Source organism: Petaurus breviceps, unplaced genomic scaffold (genome assembly GCF_028583685.1).
Source record: "Petaurus breviceps papuanus isolate PSGF00001 unplaced genomic scaffold, PetGlider_PUasm1.0 90424, whole genome shotgun sequence".
Lineage (NCBI taxonomy): Eukaryota > Metazoa > Chordata > Mammalia > Diprotodontia > Petauridae > Petaurus > Petaurus breviceps.
Window position 1 is genome coordinate 2,814,578 of NW_027187247.1, and position 20,133 is coordinate 2,834,710.

The window sequence follows — 20,133 nt, forward strand, 5'->3', positions numbered from 1 at the left end:
AGAAGAAGAAGAAGAAGAAGAAGAAGAAGAAGAAGAAGAAGAAGAAGAAGAAGAAGAAGAAGAGAAAGAGAGAGAGAGAAAGAGAGGGAGAGGAAGAGGGAGGAGAGAGAGAGAGAGAGAGGAAAAGAGAAAGAGTGTGGGGGGTGTAAAAGAGAAAGAGAGTGTGTGTGTGTGTGTGTGTGTGTGTGTGTGTGTGTGTGATGTGCTGTGCCATGTGAGGGATGGGTAACTTTCAGTTTATAAGAGGATTTAAGACACATTCAACAGCAATAGAAATAAGGTAGGAACAGTATAAATGGCAGAGGAATTGGCTGTTCTTGGTGTTCAAAGAAGGGAGAAATCATTTCTGATTGGGGTAATCAGGAAAAGCTTTGTGGCATTTTTTGAAATTTGAAGAATGGAAAGCTTCCATAGGTAAATATATAGGAGAGAGCATCACAGGCAGAGGGAGATATGTGAGCACACTGCCAAAGTGAGGAAGTGCCAGATGTGCTCAGGAAGCAGAGAAGCATGTTTCCTTTTCAGCCTCTGAAGTCAAGACTGTTCACTGCATTCATCCGATTACTGGTATCTTTCTTTTTTTTTTTTTTTAAGCAATTGGGGTTAAGTAACTTGCTTAAGGTTATACAGCCAGTTCTTTTGTGTGGGTGCCAAGTATCTGAGGCCGGAACCAATCCCAGTTCTCCCGAATCCGGGGCGGGCACTCTTACTCACTGCACCACCTGGCCTCCCTACTGGTATCTTTCAATGTGCCTTTCCTTCACTACCAGTGTTTCAAGAAGCAGTAGCAATAAATGAGACACCTGGACATTGTCACAGACAGGGAAATAAAATCTAATTCCTTCTCCCACTAACATATGAGCTCCTTGGGGGCAGGGACTGTCTTGTGATTCTTTTTTGTATCCCCAGCATTTAGCACAGTGTCTGGCACATGGCAGGTGCTTAATAAATGTTTACTGACTGACTTCTATTTATCATTTCAGTTCTTTATTTTTTGCCATGGATTAAATAAGAGTTTTCAAAGGCTTTTAAACTGAAGTAAGAGAATTTTAGAATAGAACTTTTAAAGGGTCATTAATATTAGAACATGTTACTCAAAATTATGAAATTGTTTTCTCCTGTGCTCCTTAAGGTACCAGTTTTTTTAATTTAATTTTTTAAATTAACACAAATTTATTCTCTCTCCTCCTGTTTGCTCTCCTGCCTCCTCCCCATCAGAAAAAAGAATAAAAACCTCTTGTAATAAATATGCAGAGTCAAGTAAAACATATCCCCACATCGGCCATGTCCAAAAATCTGCCCCCTTCTGCACCGAGTCCTTCATCTCCATCAAGAGGGAAGCAGCACAGTCTACCAACAGGTCTCTGAAATCATGGCTGGTCATTCCACAGATGAGAGTTCTTAAGTCTTTCCAAGTCTGCCTCTACAATGTTGTACTGTACAAACTGTTCTCTTGCTTCCATTCACTTCACTCTGCATCAGTTTATACAAGTCTTCTTAAGTTTTTCATTTCACACAGAATAATAGTATTCCATTACATTCATAAACTAGTCATTTCCCCAATAGAGGAGCACTCCCTCAGTTTCCAGGTCCTGGCCACTACAATAAGAAATACAATATTTTCATATTTTTTTCTCTCTCTCTGAGGCACGGTTCAATTATCAGTACTGAATGATTTAGCTGTATAATAGTTTACAATTAGTATTGGATTTGATGAGCTCCTGAGATCTTTCCCAGTTCTTAGATTCTAGTTTAAGATTTTTTTTCAAGTCTGGCCTTCATTTAGATATTGTCATGGAAACATTTAAATAACAAATACTAAATACAGCACCATCAGAAAAGCATTCAATGAAAATCACATAAGTAATATCGATTTCTGTACTTTTATAGAAGTATCAATTTACATCTCTATTACTTACCTGGCTGAAGCCTTAAACCGCTCTAAGAATTGAAGCCTCAAGCTCTCATGACCAGGGAGATCAATCAAAGTTAAACTATTACCCTAGAAATTGACAACAATAACATAAAATTAATGGCTCAACAAAGACATTATTATGTAAGTTCCATGTTCAAAAAAGAGTAAATTTATTTACTAAAAACTAAGTCAGAACAGGATACCAATATGCTGTTTTAGAAAAACTTACTTTCATAAATTAGTATAGTTTTTAAAGTATTTAAATGATAATATATAGGTAAAAGACCAAAATAATGTGTGTAATCAATCAATAGGTATTTATTAAGTATCAGGTAAGGATTGTAGTAGACCCTGTGGATAATTTTTCTCTCCTCAAGAAGTTTACAATCTCGTTGAGACAAGAATAAATACATCATGTAAAAGAAAATAATCAAGTGTTAATTGCTTGGTCTAAGTGCTGAAGGAGTTCAGAAGAAAGAGAGTTCAGTGAGAACTAAGTCAAGAAAAGCTTTACATAGGTCTTGAGATGGCTCTGGGAAGATGAGAAGATCTGGATGGGGAGGTGGTTGTAGAGGGTGGGAGGGAGGAGAGGTAATTGTCTTCTACGTGGGAAAACTAGTCTACATTGCAATATTCACAAAGATTAACAAAAGAGGGGAAAAAAAAAGTTGATTTTCAGACCCAAGCTACAAAGCCATAGAAAAAATAAAAATTAATCATTAAATAACATTCTACTGCATGTCCTAACAGCACAGGCCTCACTATTTTATATATCAATTTGGAATTAATTGTTAGAGAAAAGTGACTAAACAAGTCCATCCCTTTTTCAGCAGTGTACTGATTATAAGGCATTCATGGAGGAAGCCAAAGACAGAAACTAAGGTCCAATATAGAACAAAATATTCAAGCAGCACTTTCTGAAATAGCAAAGAACAAGGAAAAAAAGCAAAAACAAAAAACAGGGTGCCCAACAACTGGGGACTGACTGAGAAATGATAGTATATGAATGCCATGGAATTATCATCCTGTAGTAAGAATATAAGGAATTCGATAAAACATGGAAGATTTTTATGAATCGATGCACAGCAAAATCAACAAAACCAAAAGAATATACACAATGACGACAACAGTGTAAACAAAAAGATCATGAGCAAGAAGTCTAAGAAACTGAGAGGGCAAAAAGATGGACAGGCAGGGCAGAGTGGTCACTGGGTGGGATGCTTTTGCTTAATTGTTTTTCAGTGCCATAAAGGAGGGTTTGATCTGAAAAGGAGGAAGGGCCTCTGTCCCTAGAAATGAGTGTGACACAAAGACAAAAAGCATGAATAAAATGTGAGGCTGCATTTGAACTCAGGTCCTCCCAATTCCAGGGCCTGTGATCTATTCACTGCACCACCCAGCTGCCCTGAAGGATGGCTTCTGAATAAGTAAAATTGGTTCTATGAGTCAGGTTGGGAAACTAACCACTATCTAAAATAATTTTTATGGGAAAATGTATTCTAAGATATAAACAACTGACTTATAACTGAAACCCATTTGTAAGTTAAGGACTTCCAGTATGCTTGAGCAAACAAGAACAAGGTTTATCCTAGATCCTGAAGAATTCTTACCCTGTCATTGTTGACTCGGTACACAGCAGAGCTATCAGTAATAGATGTTTGGGTATTTCTGTAAAGTCCTGTTAACAGCTGTAAAACAATACAGGAGATCAAATCAAATTAATTTTCAGGCTTACTAAACATGAAATTCTTTTGGCCCTCCAAGATGCAAAGCCCAAGAAAGTAGTTAACAAAAAAATAAAGTATCAAAATCATTCTTCTTTTCAAATTATCAGTCTTGCTAGGGGTCACTCAGAATAAAACATTTTTGATTTCCACACCTCCAAAACTTTCCATGACAAAAAACTTTCAGTTCACATGAGAAACAAAATTACATTTCAAAAGAAATTAGGATTAATGACTTGAATTTATTGATTTTTCACAAATGCTATTTTTAGTGATTCTGACTTTCAAAAGGAAAGGAAAAGAAAAAGGGAAGATTTTATCCTTATTCTGTAAGATTAACAATGAAGTAGCTCATTTCAAAAAACAGCCTTATCAACTCTCACTAAAAGATTTGTCTTCTTCGTAGCTTTTAGCATTATTACGATAATATTTCTACTCCTTCTGCTTCTTTAGCTGTCCTGGCATCTTCCGTAATTGGGCGAAAGGACCAAAGGAAAATGCTAAGCATATTTTCTAATGTCCAGTAAGTTAAAAACCATTCAATCAGTTGTGATAAAAACTGAAGTGGTTAAAAGTTGGCAGCTTACATGCTTTCCAAGATCCCTTTTTTTCTACCTAGAAAGGTAGCAAATATCTGCAGATCTGTCAGAATTAATTTACAAATTTCCACAAAGCAACCAATGGCTCAGAGGAATACTGCACATCTCTTACATTTGTCCCACAATTCTATTACATGACAGTAAAAGCGTTTACCCTGACAAAAAGGAGCGTCTTCCCCGAATCACAAAGTCCAACCAGAAGTACAGCCCTTCGACTGCTCTTTCTGCTCCGAATGAATTTCCAGCATACTATAAAAGTAAAGAGAAAATAGTTAAGATAATAGAATCACACAGTTTCAGCGATGGAAAATGCCTCAGAGATCCCCTGGTCCAAGTGTCTCATTTTACTAAAAAACAAAGCCAGGACTAGAACAAGTCTTCTCCTGCCTTATCTGTAGTACACTTCACTATACTAGGCAGCTCAGTGGGACCTTGGGAGTTAGAAAAACCTGAGTCTGAATCCTGTTTCAGACACTCATAAACTGTGTGACCCTGGGCAAGTCATTTAACTTCTATGTACTTCAGTTTCCTCATCACAACAGTACTTACCCCACAGGAAGGTTGTGAGGATCAAATGAATCAACATCTGTAAAGCAGTTTGCGAATATTAAAGCACTATGTAAATGCTATTATTAATTATTGATTGATATATAAATTGCTATTATTAATAAACACCAGGTGGAAAGGTTTTTTGGAGCAGTGGGGGAATATATACTAAAGGTATCTTAATCAGCTACATTTACCGTGAAACCAGAATGAAACAATACTTAGCATAAAAGTAAACGCAAAATATAAGCCAAGTAAATATCAAGTAATTTGGGAGTGGGGAAGCCCCAGCAGCTGGGAGATCAAAAAAGGTCTCAGCAGAGGATGGCACTTAAGCCCTGCTTCCAGGGGAATGGGGAAGGAACGCCTCCCAGGCCCTGCAAGGGTAACAAGCAAGGAAGACAGGCTGCATACAAAGAAGAGCAAGCAAGTCGGTGGCCTAGAAGACAGAGTATGGAAAAGATGTACTAATTTATATGCAATCCTCTTTTGTGTTCTATTTTGTATACAGAAATGCTTTTTTTGTTGTTTGTAAAGTTCGGAATGAAAACCGTGCTTTTAAAATTCCAAACCTAACAAACCCTCCCAATATATATATATATATATATATATATATATACACAATGTATATATGTGTATTATATTTCTCTATATATATACATACATATATATTTACATGTATAAAAAAATAGAAAACAGTACTGGACAATGATGAAGCTCAGCAAGTTCTGGGTTTGAATCTTTCCTCTGACAGGTAAGAATTGGGTATATCAACTGACAAAAAAACACACGTCCAGTCCTTTGGGATAGTCTGAAATTCTGTTCTGAGTCTCAGTTTATTCCCGTCACATCCACTAACTGTGATGTCCCCCAAGGCTCCATCTCAGGCCCTCTTTCCTTTTCTCTCAATACTCTCTGACTGGGTGATTTCATCAGCTTCCAAGGGGTCAAATATTATCTGTATGCTGATGACTCCTAAATCAATTTATCCAGTTCCAGTCACATCTGGACATTTCAAACTAAATGTACTGGGGACAACTCAAACTCAATACATCCAAGACAGGATTCATTATCTTTCCCCCTCTAATACACACCTGTTTCCCAAAATTTCCTATTACAATCAAGGTCACAACCATCCTTCCCAGCACCCAGGCATAAAATTTCTCTCCCCCCAATGTATTTCTGCCTCCACAATATCTTTGGCCTAAATCCTCTGCCTTCCACTCATAAAAACCCCACCCTGATTGGGGCCTTCACAGCCTCTTGTTAGATTATGTGAACAGTCTCCGAAATGGTCTCCGTGCCCCACATTTACCCCCACTTCAACCCGCCCTCCATATGGCAGTCAAAGCGATTTTGCTGAAGGACTAACGTCTGACCATGTCACTCAATAAACTCCAGGAGCTCCCAATACCCATATAATCAAATATAAGTCCCTGTTTAGCATTCAGATCTCCTCACACCCTGGCCTATCTCTTCAGTCCTTTAATACCTTACTCCTCTCTACAGGCAGAGAGAGAAGGGGCAGATTGAGATTGTCTTCAGGAAACTACAAGACCCCCTTTATGGCCACCACATTTCTTTCACAAACAAAAGTCACTATTTAAAAACCTGTAATCCCAACACTGTACTATTTTGCCCCTTTTGCAGCGGATCATTATACAGAAGAGTCTCTTAAGAACTGATAAAAGGTTATCGATCAAGGGCAGTGGTGAGCTCTGCACGTGGAAGGTGTGATGCGGAAAGGCAATGGGGGGCACGTGGCAGGTGTGAGAAGGCTTCAACAGGTAACAAACGAGGATCTTCAAGTACCGGGGGTCAAGGACGGCAGCATGCAATCACGCGCTGATCGTGCAGCAAATGGGGGTGTCCAGGGAGCAATGGAGGAATTGCCCACTGGCACACCTTTGGTGTCTGAGAGGGCGGGAAAGCCCCTCCGCAGCCACTGGGACCGAGCTCCCGAAGAGGGGCACTGGAGGGGTTGAGATCTGCTTCAGGGGAGAGAGTATCCGGAAGGGTGGAACCACACCCCCCTCCCTGCCAGAGGAGGAACGGAGCGGCGGGACCCAGAAGGACGGGAAAGGTACTGAGTGAAGGCAGGGGACTAGCCTTATCTTGGAGCAGAAGGCGCACAGGAGCCAGAAAAACCGTGAGATCCTGGGTTTCTCAGGAAATGACAGACGAGAGGAATGTACCACGTGGATGCGGGGCCCACCAAGAGAGGAATTCGCGGGCTCCCACTACCAGGAGCCCCCTCTCCCCGACACACCCCCGAACCCCGCAACAATTCAAACGCCCCCCGCCCCTGCCGCTGTGGCCGCCCCTCACCCAGCGTCAGCAGGACGACGAGCAGCGCTACCACCACGGAAAGCATCGTCGGGTCTCTTTGCTGCAGCTCCTGGCGCAGAGAGTCCAGATACGGCTGGAAGGTACCACCTCCGACCCCCATCTGCTCAGCTTCCGCCGCAACCATCATTGCAGAGGGCCGCCGCGATAGGAAGACGTGGCCCTCGCAGCTCTACGCAGTCGGAGGGGCGCGGAGCATCATGGGAATCGTAGTCTTCCGGGCATCCTTCCCCTAGCCGGTAGTGGACCAAGTGTGTTTCCTCAAAGGAGCCTTCTGGGAATTGTAGTTTGGTTATTTTGTTTGTTTTAAATCTCTCCCCCTCCCCCATATACCCCATTCGACTTTGGTCGCAAGCTTTATGTTAAAGTTGATGAGATGTTCGGAATAGATAACTGAGTTCTGGCCCATGCTGCCAAAATCTGAAGTTCTAGGAAAGTGGTTCCCAAACACTGTACCATTGATTCCCCAATTAACAATTCTTCGCACCCCATAAAATTTTAACTCTTAAATTTCAGAGCTTTCTCTGACCCTCTCACAAAATGCGGTGTCTCTAGGGCTCCACCTTGCCAATTTTGAGCCCTTACACAAATATAAGAGTATTTGTACAAAGCTTGTGTTAAATGTCTACCCCTATGAATAGCTATGGTTTGAGTTCTGAAATATGAAAGATAAGGTCTCTTGTTCATGAGGCTATCTTACTTTTCCCAGCTTAAAGAGACCTTAGAGGCGAGTTAAAACATATAAAGCACTTTACAAATCTTAAAGCTCAATATAAAGGGTAGTGATCATGATGAGGACAATGACGATGATGATGGTGGTGGTGGTGGTGATGACAACTCATTTTATATGTGAAGAAACTAAGATCCAAAAGTTAAGTGACTTTTTGTTGTTTAATCAGTTTTCAGTTGTGTCCAACACTTCATGACTTCATTTCGGGTTTTCTTAGTAAAGATACTCAAATGGTTTGCCATTTCCTTCTCCAGCTCATTTTACAGATGAGGAAACTGAGGCAAAACAGGTTAAGTGACTTGCCCAGGGTCATACATCTAGTAAATGTATGAAGCCAGATCTAAACTCAGGAAGATCTAAACTCTCTCTAGCTGCCTTTTAAATGACTTAAGGTTACCCAAATTGTTATGTCAGACAGACAGAGAGGCTCTTTATACTGTCCCCATCTAAGGCTGGTAAAAATAAGACAGAAAGGGATAACAGCATAGAAAGAGATGTTAAATATCTAAAACAAAACATCCATCTCTATAGCTCTGAGGCCCCATCATTCATTTTTGTTAGAGAGATAACTGTTTTTTGCTTTTTTTTTGGAGGGGGAAAGGCGGGGCAATTGGAGTTAAGTGACTTGCCCAAGGTCACAGGCCTGAACTGGAGTCCTTCTGACTCCAGGGCTGGTGCTCTACTCACTGTGACACCTAGCCATCCCAAGGGAGATAACTTTTAAGATTTGGACTTGCCCTACATTATAACATTCTAGCTTCCAACGGCAAGGAGACACTAGACTAGTTAGGCAAATCCAGTTTTGGGAGAGACAATGGGTCATCAATTTCAAATCCAGCCTAGTGATTAACTGTAGGAAACAGTCTTATCAGTTTTGAAACTCATTCACAATGGAGAAGAGATCGTTATAAAGGAAAGTTTGGATATGTAGCCATAGATCCAAAGCAACTACCATATCTTTTTTAAAAAGCATGCTTGTTCTCAAAGTTTGTTTTTTTTTTTCCATTTTTGTATGTGTATGTATGTTGTCCCAATAACCATCAACTTTTTACTCTGCCCTCCTCAGGATACCACCCATCTGGATTTTGACTATATGCTACTATGGGAAATATTGTAATACAATGCTTGCCCATAGATTCTGTAGCTACAACTCTGTAAATTAGAGCCCACTGCCACATCTCTTCCAGGTCCATCCACAGTCACAAAAGTCAACTCTTAAACTGCTTACACACTTTTTTTAAATCCCTTTTTGGTCTTTCTAACCCTATTAAGTCGTAAGGGTTGTTTTCTTCCTTTTTCCCTACACTTTGAGTTACTAACATTATTTTAAACATAGCTTTACAGATTATTTTTCTCTGATGTAGCATCAGAGAGCCACTGGAACAATGAATGCCCTGGAAAGTTTCTAGCCCTAGGAAAAGAGTCAGGATGAATAAAAACCAATATCCCCTTGACCCTGGAAAGAAAAGTCAGGTTAAGTCATGATTAATGAAGATTCTATTTTGTCAAGGAGAGGTACTCATGTATATCTAAGGTATTTATATATATTTTTAAATTATCCTTTTATTGTATTTCTACCATCCTCTGTCCTAGCCATTCTTTTTCCATTTTGTTCAAATGTTATTTAATTAGCATGAGGGGGGCAATTCCAGGTGAGGAAACAGTTTTGTAACTTGTAGTCTTTGAGAACTGCCTAGGACATTGAGATGTTAAATGACTTGCCCGATGACATATGGCCAAACTGTTAAGAGGTAGCCTTGAACCCTCATCTTGATTCTACTTGTTAACAGGATTTTACTGTGTCAGTCTCTGAGAATGAAGCAACAGGCCAGACAAAAGTGCCAGTAATCAGGTAGCTGTTTGATTTAGTTTCATTATGAGGAACAGATTTGTAAATCGGGAATTCTCCTGATCAGAATTCCACCTTGCTGAAGTGAAGACAGAGATTATATACATAAATCACAAGTGGGAAGGGAGGGAGGAAGGTAGATTACAAACAATCATTTCCCCGGGGTTGAGTGGTTTGCCATGACAAACCCACAAATGGAAGATGGTATGATAATTCTGGAGTCCTGTGGCAGCAATATTACTGGAGGCCTTGGGGGTCCTTACTTGGTGGGTCACAAACCAGAGTTCTGTGATGGGAACAGGTTCTACAGTCTTTGATTCACTTTACATTATGTTTACAGGCACAAAGATGCCAGTGATTGTGAGCATTGTCAAAGGTTTGATTCATCATTTAAAGCTGCATTATAACTGACTTACGAGAGGCAATTCTGAAAAATCTAATCTATTAGTATATTCATTACACATATTATTATAAAAATCTTAATTCCCTTCACCCTACCATGCTATATGGCTCTTATTTAGATGACTCATACTGTTATAGCAATTAGTGGGATCATGTACTTTATTTCATCTTTTAGCCATCTTTACCTGTGGACAACATAACCCTTGAGTATCTCTGGTTGCAGAGATAATTTTCTTAACTATATAGTCATACCAACCTTACCATAGGAATGATTTCATGTCTTTGATGTCTCCCCCATCTCCTGCCCCCCAATCAGTATGATGTCTACTTAAACTTGGAACTTTTGACAAAAATGAGCACTCCCTAAGCCAGACTTCAAATAGAAGACTTGCTGACTAGGTTTCTATTACACTTCTCAAGTAATCTTACGCTATAATTTAAGATAACCTGTTGAGGACATTGCAGGAGTTGGATTGCTTAAACTTTGATGTCACTTCCAACTCTTGAGATTCTATGAATCAAGGAATTTCATCAAAGACTACATCTCTGAGCTTAACAAATTTAGCTTACTTTGTATTGTTACAGTATGCACTGTAACAAAATTTGAGGATGGGGGGAACTGAACTCCAGTGATTCTCCCATCATCTCTTGCTGCTATCAGAAGGCACAAGTGTCCTTCCTCTCTGAATTCCATTCCTCCATTGCTGCAGTTATTTCTGGGATGGATGATAGGATCATAAATGACAGAGAATGGATCTTGAAGATTGATGGCAAAGCAACCCTGGGATTGAGAAGGCAAATCCTATTTCTGCCACAAACTAACTACATGGTTCCGGCAAGCCTCTTAACCTCTAGATGCCCCTCTCTGATCAATGAAATGATGAGTGTTATCCATCTCCCCACAGAGGTCCACTAAATGTGCAGAGAGAGACACATTTTTGGATGGAACCACCATGGGAATTTATTTTGCTTGATTACCACATATTTGTTACAAGGGTTTTTCTTTTTTCTTTTCCAGTGGGTGGGGGGAAGATGGGAGAAAAAGTTAATGCCTGATAATTGAAATAAATATAACATTTAATTTAAGGTAATAGGTTGTAGGGAAGGTGCCAGTGTATATAAGTAGAAACACCTCACCAGGAGCTTCCTACATGCTCGATGAAATCACAGGTCTAGTTAAAAAAACAAAGATATGAAAAAAAAACAAAACCTTAGATCATAGAAATAGAAGTGACTTCAGAAGCCATCTAGCCAGCCTCCTAATTTTAGAGATGAGAAAAGAGGCCTCTACAAGGTTAAATGTCTTACTCAAGGTCACACAGGTAATAGGCAGAAAATGGAGAAAGTGAATGCAGTGCCCTTGACTCCAAATCTGGGACTCTTCCCCATATTGCTTCCTCCCAAATGGATCTATAAAATTCCCTCATGAAAACCTCCCTACCTAACCACCCATTAGCAAATAAATGCAGATATACTTTATTGCAGAAAGTGAGATTTGGGGAAAATGGCATGTGTATTTGCAAAGTGAAGATTATTAAAGAGTTGGTCAAGATTTTCGTTTTTGTTACAGTGGAAACAGTAAGATTTGATGTTAGGCTTATCTGTGTCATAGTTCCCACTGTACCACTATCTAACTGTATGGCCTTGAGTGAGTTATGTTACTTGAGCTCTGGAACTGGAGCAGCAGAGGCTATCTGCTCCAAAGTCCTCATTTTAAAGTTGAGGAAACTTTAGAGCCCAGTGAGGCAAAGTTAAGGGGGCCATGTGACTTGCCAAGGTCAGTCACAGTCTTCTTCTCTGAGCTAAAAACAGGAAAACAACACAGGGACCGAGCAACTAGGAGACAAAGGCAGGGAAAGGCAGAAAGGTTCTCCTCTGTCCTTCCAACATTCAACACACACCCATAAAGGTACCAAGAGAATTAGAGTCACTTTATTCACAGCTGGGGTTTTCATTAGTCCTCATCATCAGGCAAAACAATCTTGCTGGGGTCAAAGTAGTTGGAAGTCATGAGGGGAAGGCCCTGGGCCTCCCTTAGCGTCACCAGGCGCTCTGCCTCCCTTCGGGCCCATTCCTTCATCCTGTGGAAGAGGACACAAGGAGAGGAGAGGGCAGTGAGGACCGAGAGGAGCCATGGCTTGCACCGGCACCGGCCTGCAAAGGCAGAGTGCAGATCACGGAGGCGTTTTTCTCTGTAACTGTGTCAGAGACAGGCAGGGGCATGCTGGGGATGCAGAAGGAGCCACGGACCCGGACAGGGCTGACTCCCCCTCCCCCCACCCTCTGTGCCCAAGCAGCACTGGAATCCCCAGCGTATACTCACTTGTAGTCAGGGAGATAGGCCAGAAATGTAGAGCCCAGGACAAGGGCGACAGAGACCCCAAAGAAGAACACTAGCCTCATGTTCCAGAGGTCTATGAAGGGATCTTCGTCAAAGCCGTGGGAGTCTGGGTTCTGCGTTTGGAAGGAGGGAGAGAGGGTCAGAAAGCACAAACGCTTCTCTAAGGATCAAGCTGCCACAACCGACACTGTGCGTTTTTTTTAAACCATACATAAGGCAAAGACAATTGAGATAGGATGGAAATTTTTATTTCAAAGCAAAACTGCATTTGATTGTAATTATACGGACTTAAACGGTGCATTTGCACAGAACTTTTGATGGCATATGGTAGTAGAATCACAAAAGTTGTTTTTAGAATTCTTGCATCAATTGATAGGACTGGTCCTTGTAATTTTAAGAAATGAGGACCCAGGGAGGAGGAGGAGGGACGGCGGGGGCTGGACAGATAGGAGGGCCCCAGCCACGGGTAAAGGCCTAGGGGGAGGTGAGGTGGAAAGCGTAAGTCCCGCCCCCTCTCAGCCTCTTCCGCTCCCTAGCCCCGCCCCCTCACCTTCTCATAGAGGTTGATATCTTCTTTTTCTGGGTCTTCTTGCCAGGCGACCTCCGGTGCCCGGGGCCGTTTCTCCCCCGCCGGCGGGGTGACCACGGCTCCGGTCGTGCTGGAGCTCCAGCGTAGAGAAGCAGCGGCCGGCACCCTCCGTGCCGCTCTGAGCAACCGCCGAGAGCAAATCCCCAACAACCCCGCCGTTGCCATTGCGGCCGCCATGGCTCTGGCACTGCCGGCTCCTGACGGGGAGGGACGTCGGACAGGAACAGCCTACTGCGCAGGCGCCTTTCGCGTACGGGCCTTTGCGGCTAACGCTCTACCGGAACCCACTGTCCCGCCCACCTCCGGCTCATTTGGCCGGGAGTTTGATAGACGTGGGCCTCAGGCACGTGGCCGGAAGGTGGGGCCTATAGGAGAAATAATCCCCTGTTTCTACCTATCCCTGCGAGGGTCGCATGCCCTTGTAGGGCGAGGACGGTTTAGCGGAGCTCGGATGGTGGAGCCTGGGCGCCTGGAGGTTCTTATCCCGGGAGTCTTCAGAAGTGAGTCCTGGACTCTGACACTGCCCAGCTGGTTGGAGCTGGCACAGGGGTCTCCCCATCATCGGGCATTAGCAGAAATCTAATTCATTCCAAGCACAACCTGAGCAGCAGAATGGGGTAGCCGATGTCGTCATGCTGTGTGCGGACCAGACCCCAAGAATGAGATGATGCCCGCCATGCGCGCGCACACGCACACACACGCACACATATTCTTTGTGGTTCAGTCGTTTCAGTCGTGTCTGACTCTTTCATGACCCCATTTGAGGTTTTCTTGCCATTTCCTTCTCCAGCTTATCTTACGGATAAGGAAACTGAGGAAAACAGGGTTAAGTGACTTACCCAGGGGCACACAGCTGGTAGGTGTCTTGAGGCAGGATTTGAACTCGGAAAGATGAGCCTTCTGGTACTCCAGGCCCAGCCCTTCTATCCGCTGTGCTATTTAGCTATCCACAGATACGTGCATACACAAATGTGTGTATATGTGTGTGTATATATATATATATATAGTATATATATAAACTATACTATATATAGTATATATACTATAATTATATGAATACTTGTGTATATACTTATATATTTGCACATATATATAGATATATACTTGCATATATACATGAATATGCATTCATATTTATATGTAAACATGTTAGAGGGCGGGCAGGTAGTACAGCGAGTAAGGGCACCGGTCCCAGTGTCGGGATGACCTGGGGATCGAATCCGGGCACAGACACTTAGCACCCACCCAGAAACACCTGGCTGTGTAACCTTGAGCAAGTTACTTAACCCCAATTGCTTAAAAAAAAAAATGTTAGAAAGTGAGTAAATGCAAATAAACAGATTGTCCCCAAAGTCTTAGTGCAGTTTTAAGACTTAGTGGGGAAGGTGCTTGAACTACATCTTGGGGTGAGAGGAATTATGATGCAAAGGAGGAGGGATTGCATTTTAGGCATGAGGAACATATAGTCCAAAGGTTGAAGATGAAAAACAATGTATATAGAGTATAGGCTGGGTTAGGGCCTGTTGAGCTTGTTCTTTAAAACATAACGTTTTATATTTTTTCCTGGAGGCAGTAAGTGCTTGCAGGAGTGCATTGAGTAGAGAAGTGACCTGGTCACTCATATACTTAAGAAAAATCATGTTGACTGCATCTTGGAGGGTCCACTGGAGTAGGGAAGGGGTGGGGTCATATAAAACAGGAAGACTAATTAGGAGACAGGTGCAATAATCTATGCTAGTGATGACAGGCTGAACTGAAGTGAGAGCTGAGTGGGTGAAGATAAGAATTCAGTGTTGTGGCGGTAGAAATGCAAAGCTTTTGAATATGTAGGGTGAAGGAAAGAAAACACAAATAACACCGAAGTTGTGACCCGGGAAGAATGGTGGTGCCTTTGACAGAAATAGGGAAAGCTGGAAAAGCAGTGGGATATTGTGGGATATTGAATTTGAGATGTCTATTGGGCATCCAGTTTGAAATGTTGCAGAGTTGGAACTTAAGGCAGAGACAGCAAAGGAAACTAAGAGGGAGTGGTCTTGAAAGGAGGAGAACCAGGAAAAACTAGTGTTACAGGAAGAAAGAGTTTCCAGGAAGAGGGGGTAATCAATAGATTATCTCTGGATTCTGAGCCCCCTTTGTCCAAGGAAGATTGTGATTTCTGCCTGGAAGAGAACGGAGAATAGTCATGAATGAGAGCTTCTTTCCTCACCTGTCTTTCAGAGAGATATTGGGTTAGATTTCTACCTAACTGCACCCCCATATTGCTGTTCTAAGGGTATAGTAGGTTCAGAGAAAAAACTACTTTCCTAGTTGCTCTCTAGCAGATTAGGGGGTAGGGAGGGGACCTCTCATTTCTTACACTCACTAGTTTAGTCCTTTCCCTCCAAATGCTGGTTACACAAAAAACCCATCACACATAAGTGAGTATTGTAAATCCATTTATCCAAGCAAATAGCAAACAGAAATTGGAGACGTTCTACAGAATAAAATAAGGAAGATACATGAGTTGAATGAGTTATTCTGCTGGGAGCAAGGTAAGATTTCAGCTTGAACCAAAGAGAGGGCCCAATCTCAAGCAAGAGGAAATTCCTTCTCTAACATCTCTAGAGACACTACCTGAACATGTCAAGGAGCTGGCATCCCTTATGTAACTGCTGCTTCTAAAGTTTTTTTTTTTTCCTTTCTATTCCTTGGAGTGCGCTAAGTTCATGTATTCTTTCCTTAAGTCTCTAGAACTGGGTGTATCTCTCCCATGAATGTCTGGCACCCTTTACTCCTTAAAAGAACAAAGATTTGCCTCAACATTCTCTCCACCAAAGGAGCTGTGGTTCCCACCATTAAGTCGAACAGCATGCACAATGTCCCAGGTTTAGACGGAAGCCCTTATATAAGGAGTAATTTTGTGGAGAAAGTTCTTTGTAAATCTTTAAAGTACTATATTGCTGTACCAAATTATTGTCATTAGTTTTCCTTGAAAACTGAGAAAAATAATGAGAGTGATCTAAAGAGCATGGTTGTTTAAAATCCTTTTTGCTTGGAAAGAAACTGTAATGGACTTTGACTTAAATCCAGTAAGTTACTATTTACAGTGTTTTATTTTGTTTTCTTCCCAAGAAAGAGAAAATATTTACCCAGGATTCTCTAGGCAAATGAGTCCCAAGGAGCTAAGGCTAGCCAACTGGCTGGGCTGGATTGAGGGAAAAATCTGTCATCCCCTTTCCTTTTGAAAAGCAAGCCATTCCTCCAGAGGGGAAGGAGTTGACTAAATGGCTAAAGAGAAAATCATTCCTAAAATGGGAGGATTAGCCTGGTCTACAAAAAGTAGGGAAGAAGTTCATGATACTGACAGGCCTATTTGCCTGTTCAATAGTTCAGTATAGAGCAGTGCTACTGTCACTGGTGGATTTTATCAGTCTGAAACAAACAGATTCCAGTCACCATCAAATGCACTAATACAAGTTGTCCCAAAAGCTTCAGTTTTAAGCTTTAATAGCTTTTAAAAAAATAGACAATTAAAGGGGTTGACGTTGGAGACAACAGCTTGGTGCAGTGAATTGGGACACCCTATATAAGGATAAAATACAGGCATTAATAGAATTCTTCTGGTGTTAGTGGCTGCACTTAATGGGCTCATCAGTGAATAAAAATGTCTCTGTTCATATATCCTACCTCCTCTCTGGGGTGGGGGAGAGGGGTGAAAGGAATAAGTCCAGTTTCAAACTAAATCAACTATGATTTTTAAACACAGTTCTATAAATACTAGCTTTAACAATAAGAAATTTAAAAAATAAAAGGAATAAACATCGTTTAAGATGTTTATAGAAGATATGGTAATTTACCTAGAAAAGCCAAGAGAACAACAAAATAATAAGATCTTCACCAAAGTAGAATACAAACCCTTTCCCTAAAAAATCAACTACATTTTTATGTGCCGTGGAAATACTGCAAGCTTGTAGTTAAGAAGCCTTAGGTCAAGTCTTGTCTCTTCCAGGGTCACTTTTATGACTCTGTGGGTTTCATTTTCCTCATCTGTAATTATGGAATTGGATTGGGTGCCCTTTATTATATATCTTTGACATGTCCTGAGAATTGATCCCTTTAAAATTGTGTCCCTTCCAGAATCGAGTTATTTCCTATGACTGGTCTCAGCTCTTTTCCCCAACATCAGCCTCTTTAAGTGTCTTTGTTACTACTTCACCTAATTCACCTAAAACTACTGCACCTAATCTGTTGCATTGGTCAACCATTCTTATCTATCACCAAATTGTTTTTTTTTTTTTTAAAGCAATTGGGGTTAAGTAACTTGCTCAAGGTTACACGGCCAGTTATTTCTGGGTATGGTGCTGAGTATCTGAGCCCAGATTTGATCCAGGTCATCCCGACACTGGAGCCAGAGCCGGTGCTCTTACTCGCTGAGCCACCTGGCCGCCCCTAAACAATTGGTGTTAAATAACTTGCTCAAGGTTACACGGCCAAGTGTTTCTGGGTGGGTGCTAAGTGTCTGAGCCTGGGATTCGATCTCCAGGTCATCCCAACACTGGAGCTGGTGCTCTTACTCGCTGTGCTACCTGGCTGCCCCCACCAAATTGTTTTAATAGTTTCGTAGTACACTTTGAGATTTTGTTTTATGAGTTCACATTCACAGTTATGATTGCTAACTGTGTATTTCCCTCCATCCCATTCTCTAATACTTATCTTTCCCTTTTTTACCTTGTCTCCTCAAGAATCTGTTTTGCTTCTGACCATTTGGAAAACTATGAGTTCACATTACCTCTGTCATATTATATTTTTATTTATTTTATTAAACATTCTCCAATTATGTTTTAGTCAAGTCTGGGCAACATTTGAGAGTTTTGCTAGACCATCTGGCCTGTACTATGAATTTGATACTTCTGACCACCATCTCTCAGGAACCTCTTATTTAAGTTTCCATTGGGTGACTTGATTGGGGCACTGTACCACTATAAGGGATGATAAAGAACAAAATCTGGAAAATTCTGAGGAAGGGCCCAACTGTATAGGGATATATCATTCAGTTTGGGAATTACAGTATGGAAGAATGTGGTCTAGATGAGGGTTAAAACTTAGAAATGGTGGAACTCTGTGAAAGATGAAGAAACACGCACAGTAAGTGACATTCATCTACTTTATTTCTTGCTCAAGTGACAGCGGTTAAGCAGAAAGGTTCATGAAGTTATCCCAGACTCCTCTCTGGGATCATCTGTTAACAAGAAGTAAGAGCCTCCATCACACTGGCAGTGGGGCATTCTGGGTTGTAAGCCCTTCTTGAAGATTATCTCACTTTTCTAGGTTTCTAAGGATTAATGAACTCGCAGATAGATAGGAAGTCTGTGGAACAGAAATGGACAGAACATTATTTATATCAAACTATTTGAATGCCCTTGAAGTCTCCAAAGAATTAAAGTCATGAGTCACCCAAAGAATAATGGAGAGGTGCTTGGTGGACACTAGTGCGCTACAACAAATTGCATTTTATGTACAAATATATATTATATACAACAATTAAGACTTGTACAGGGAATGAATGAATGGAAAGGCCTTTATTAAGCATTTACAATTGTAGTAAGCATTGGAGAAATAGAAACAATAGAGATAGTTCCTGCTCTCCAGGAACTCGTAATCAGATGGGGGAGACAACACATAAAGCAACATAGAGGATGTCATTAGAGAAATGTATAACCAGAAAAGGAGATGAATCTGTCATGTAATCAGAACAAGGGATAACTCACAGATAGTTTCACTGGTATTCATAATATGTCAGGAGATAGAGGCAGCCCCAGCATGGTAGGCACCCTCCAAGTTGTAGGTTTATAGCTATGGTGGTACAACAAGGGCATCTGGGTGGGTACAAGTAGATAGAGCACTGGACTAGGAATCGAGAAGACTTCTCCTCCTGAGTTCAAACCCAGCCTCCAACACTTACTAGTTGTATAACCCTGGGCAAAGTGCTTAACTCTGCCTCAGTTCCTCATCTGTAAAATGAACTGGAGAAGGAATAGCAAACCACCCCAGTATCTTTGCCAAGAAAATGCCAAATGGGATCATGAAGAGTCAGACAAGACTGAAATGACTGAACAAAAAAAGCAGTACAAGATAATAATGTAGATATAATATATATTTATAATATATAATATTATAATAATATATATTTACATATAAAATCTCCATCTGCTGATGCCTTTTGTCTCCACAGAGACAAGGTGATGGTGGGTTGCAATCTAGACTACTGCTGGGATACTCACATCAATAAGATTATAGATGCATCAGAGAATAGAAGCCCCTCTTGTCATTATTTTCTGTACCACATAATTTAACATTTTACTATGTACTTTTATGCCCTTAACTGTTTCATGTATATGGCCTCCTCTGCTAGTCCACAAACTTCTTTCAGGCAGAAGCCATGTCTTACACAGATAGTCCTCAGCTTGTAAATAGGCTGTGCCCAGAAGTCCACACGTCAGCTGTTTAGAATTCAGAATACATTTCATCAGTCAATAACCAATTATTAAGTACTTTTTTGTGTGCCAGGCACTGTGCTAAGCACTGAAGATACAGAGAGGCAAAAGACAGACCCTGCCCTGGAGAAGCATAATAGGGATGACAACATGCAAACAATTTTGGATGGATAACCTATAGACAGTATAAATTATGTAAATTGGAGATAATCAACTAAAAGAAAACATTAGAATTTAGTCGAAGTCCTGTTTTACTGATGACTGATTACTTTGGAGGCCAGCCTAAATAACCTTCAGTGCTCCTGAAGTATATTTCTGTTGTACTTAATATTTTGTGGAACCATGAAAGAGTGGTTTTAAAGGAAGGTATAATTTGAGTCCCAACTTAAAGTATCAAGAATACTTTCCTCCTTCAGTGGGGTCTGAGACTATCCCTTGTTCCCTGTACCTTTCTTGCTGGTCAGTTGTACTAGGATTCTTCTAGCACCAAGTCACTGGTATTGGCTTTTTTAGCTTGGGGTAGAGGCTCTAGTTTGGTGAGGGCTTGGCCCAAGACATGTGTGGAAGGGGATGAGTGTGTGTGTGTGTGTGTGTGTGTGTGTGTGTGTGTGTGTGTGTG

At 41.3% G+C, this 20,133-nt stretch overlaps 2 protein-coding genes across 2 annotated transcripts in view; both read right to left on the reverse strand.

The window, feature by feature from the left end:
- SRPRB (SRP receptor subunit beta) overlaps window positions 1-20,133 on the reverse strand; it is a 60,454-nt gene that overhangs the window by 9,209 nt on the left and 31,112 nt on the right. The window contains 6 exon segments of the mRNA XM_069108720.1: window positions 1,920-2,002; window positions 3,526-3,603; window positions 4,393-4,487; window positions 7,113-7,282; window positions 7,284-7,356; window positions 16,382-16,389. Of these exon segments, the coding sequence (XP_068964821.1) occupies window positions 1,920-2,002; window positions 3,526-3,603; window positions 4,393-4,487; window positions 7,113-7,282; window positions 7,284-7,356; window positions 16,382-16,389 (507 nt within the window).
- On the reverse strand, window positions 12,022-13,298 carry NDUFB11 (NADH:ubiquinone oxidoreductase subunit B11). The gene is made up of 3 exons (XM_069108719.1): window positions 13,003-13,298; window positions 12,435-12,565; window positions 12,022-12,192 (listed from the first exon to the last, which is right to left on the reverse strand). Exons 1-3 carry the CDS (start codon window positions 13,216-13,218, stop codon window positions 12,066-12,068), a joined length of 474 nt encoding a protein of 157 aa, XP_068964820.1. The 5' UTR covers window positions 13,219-13,298; the 3' UTR covers window positions 12,022-12,065.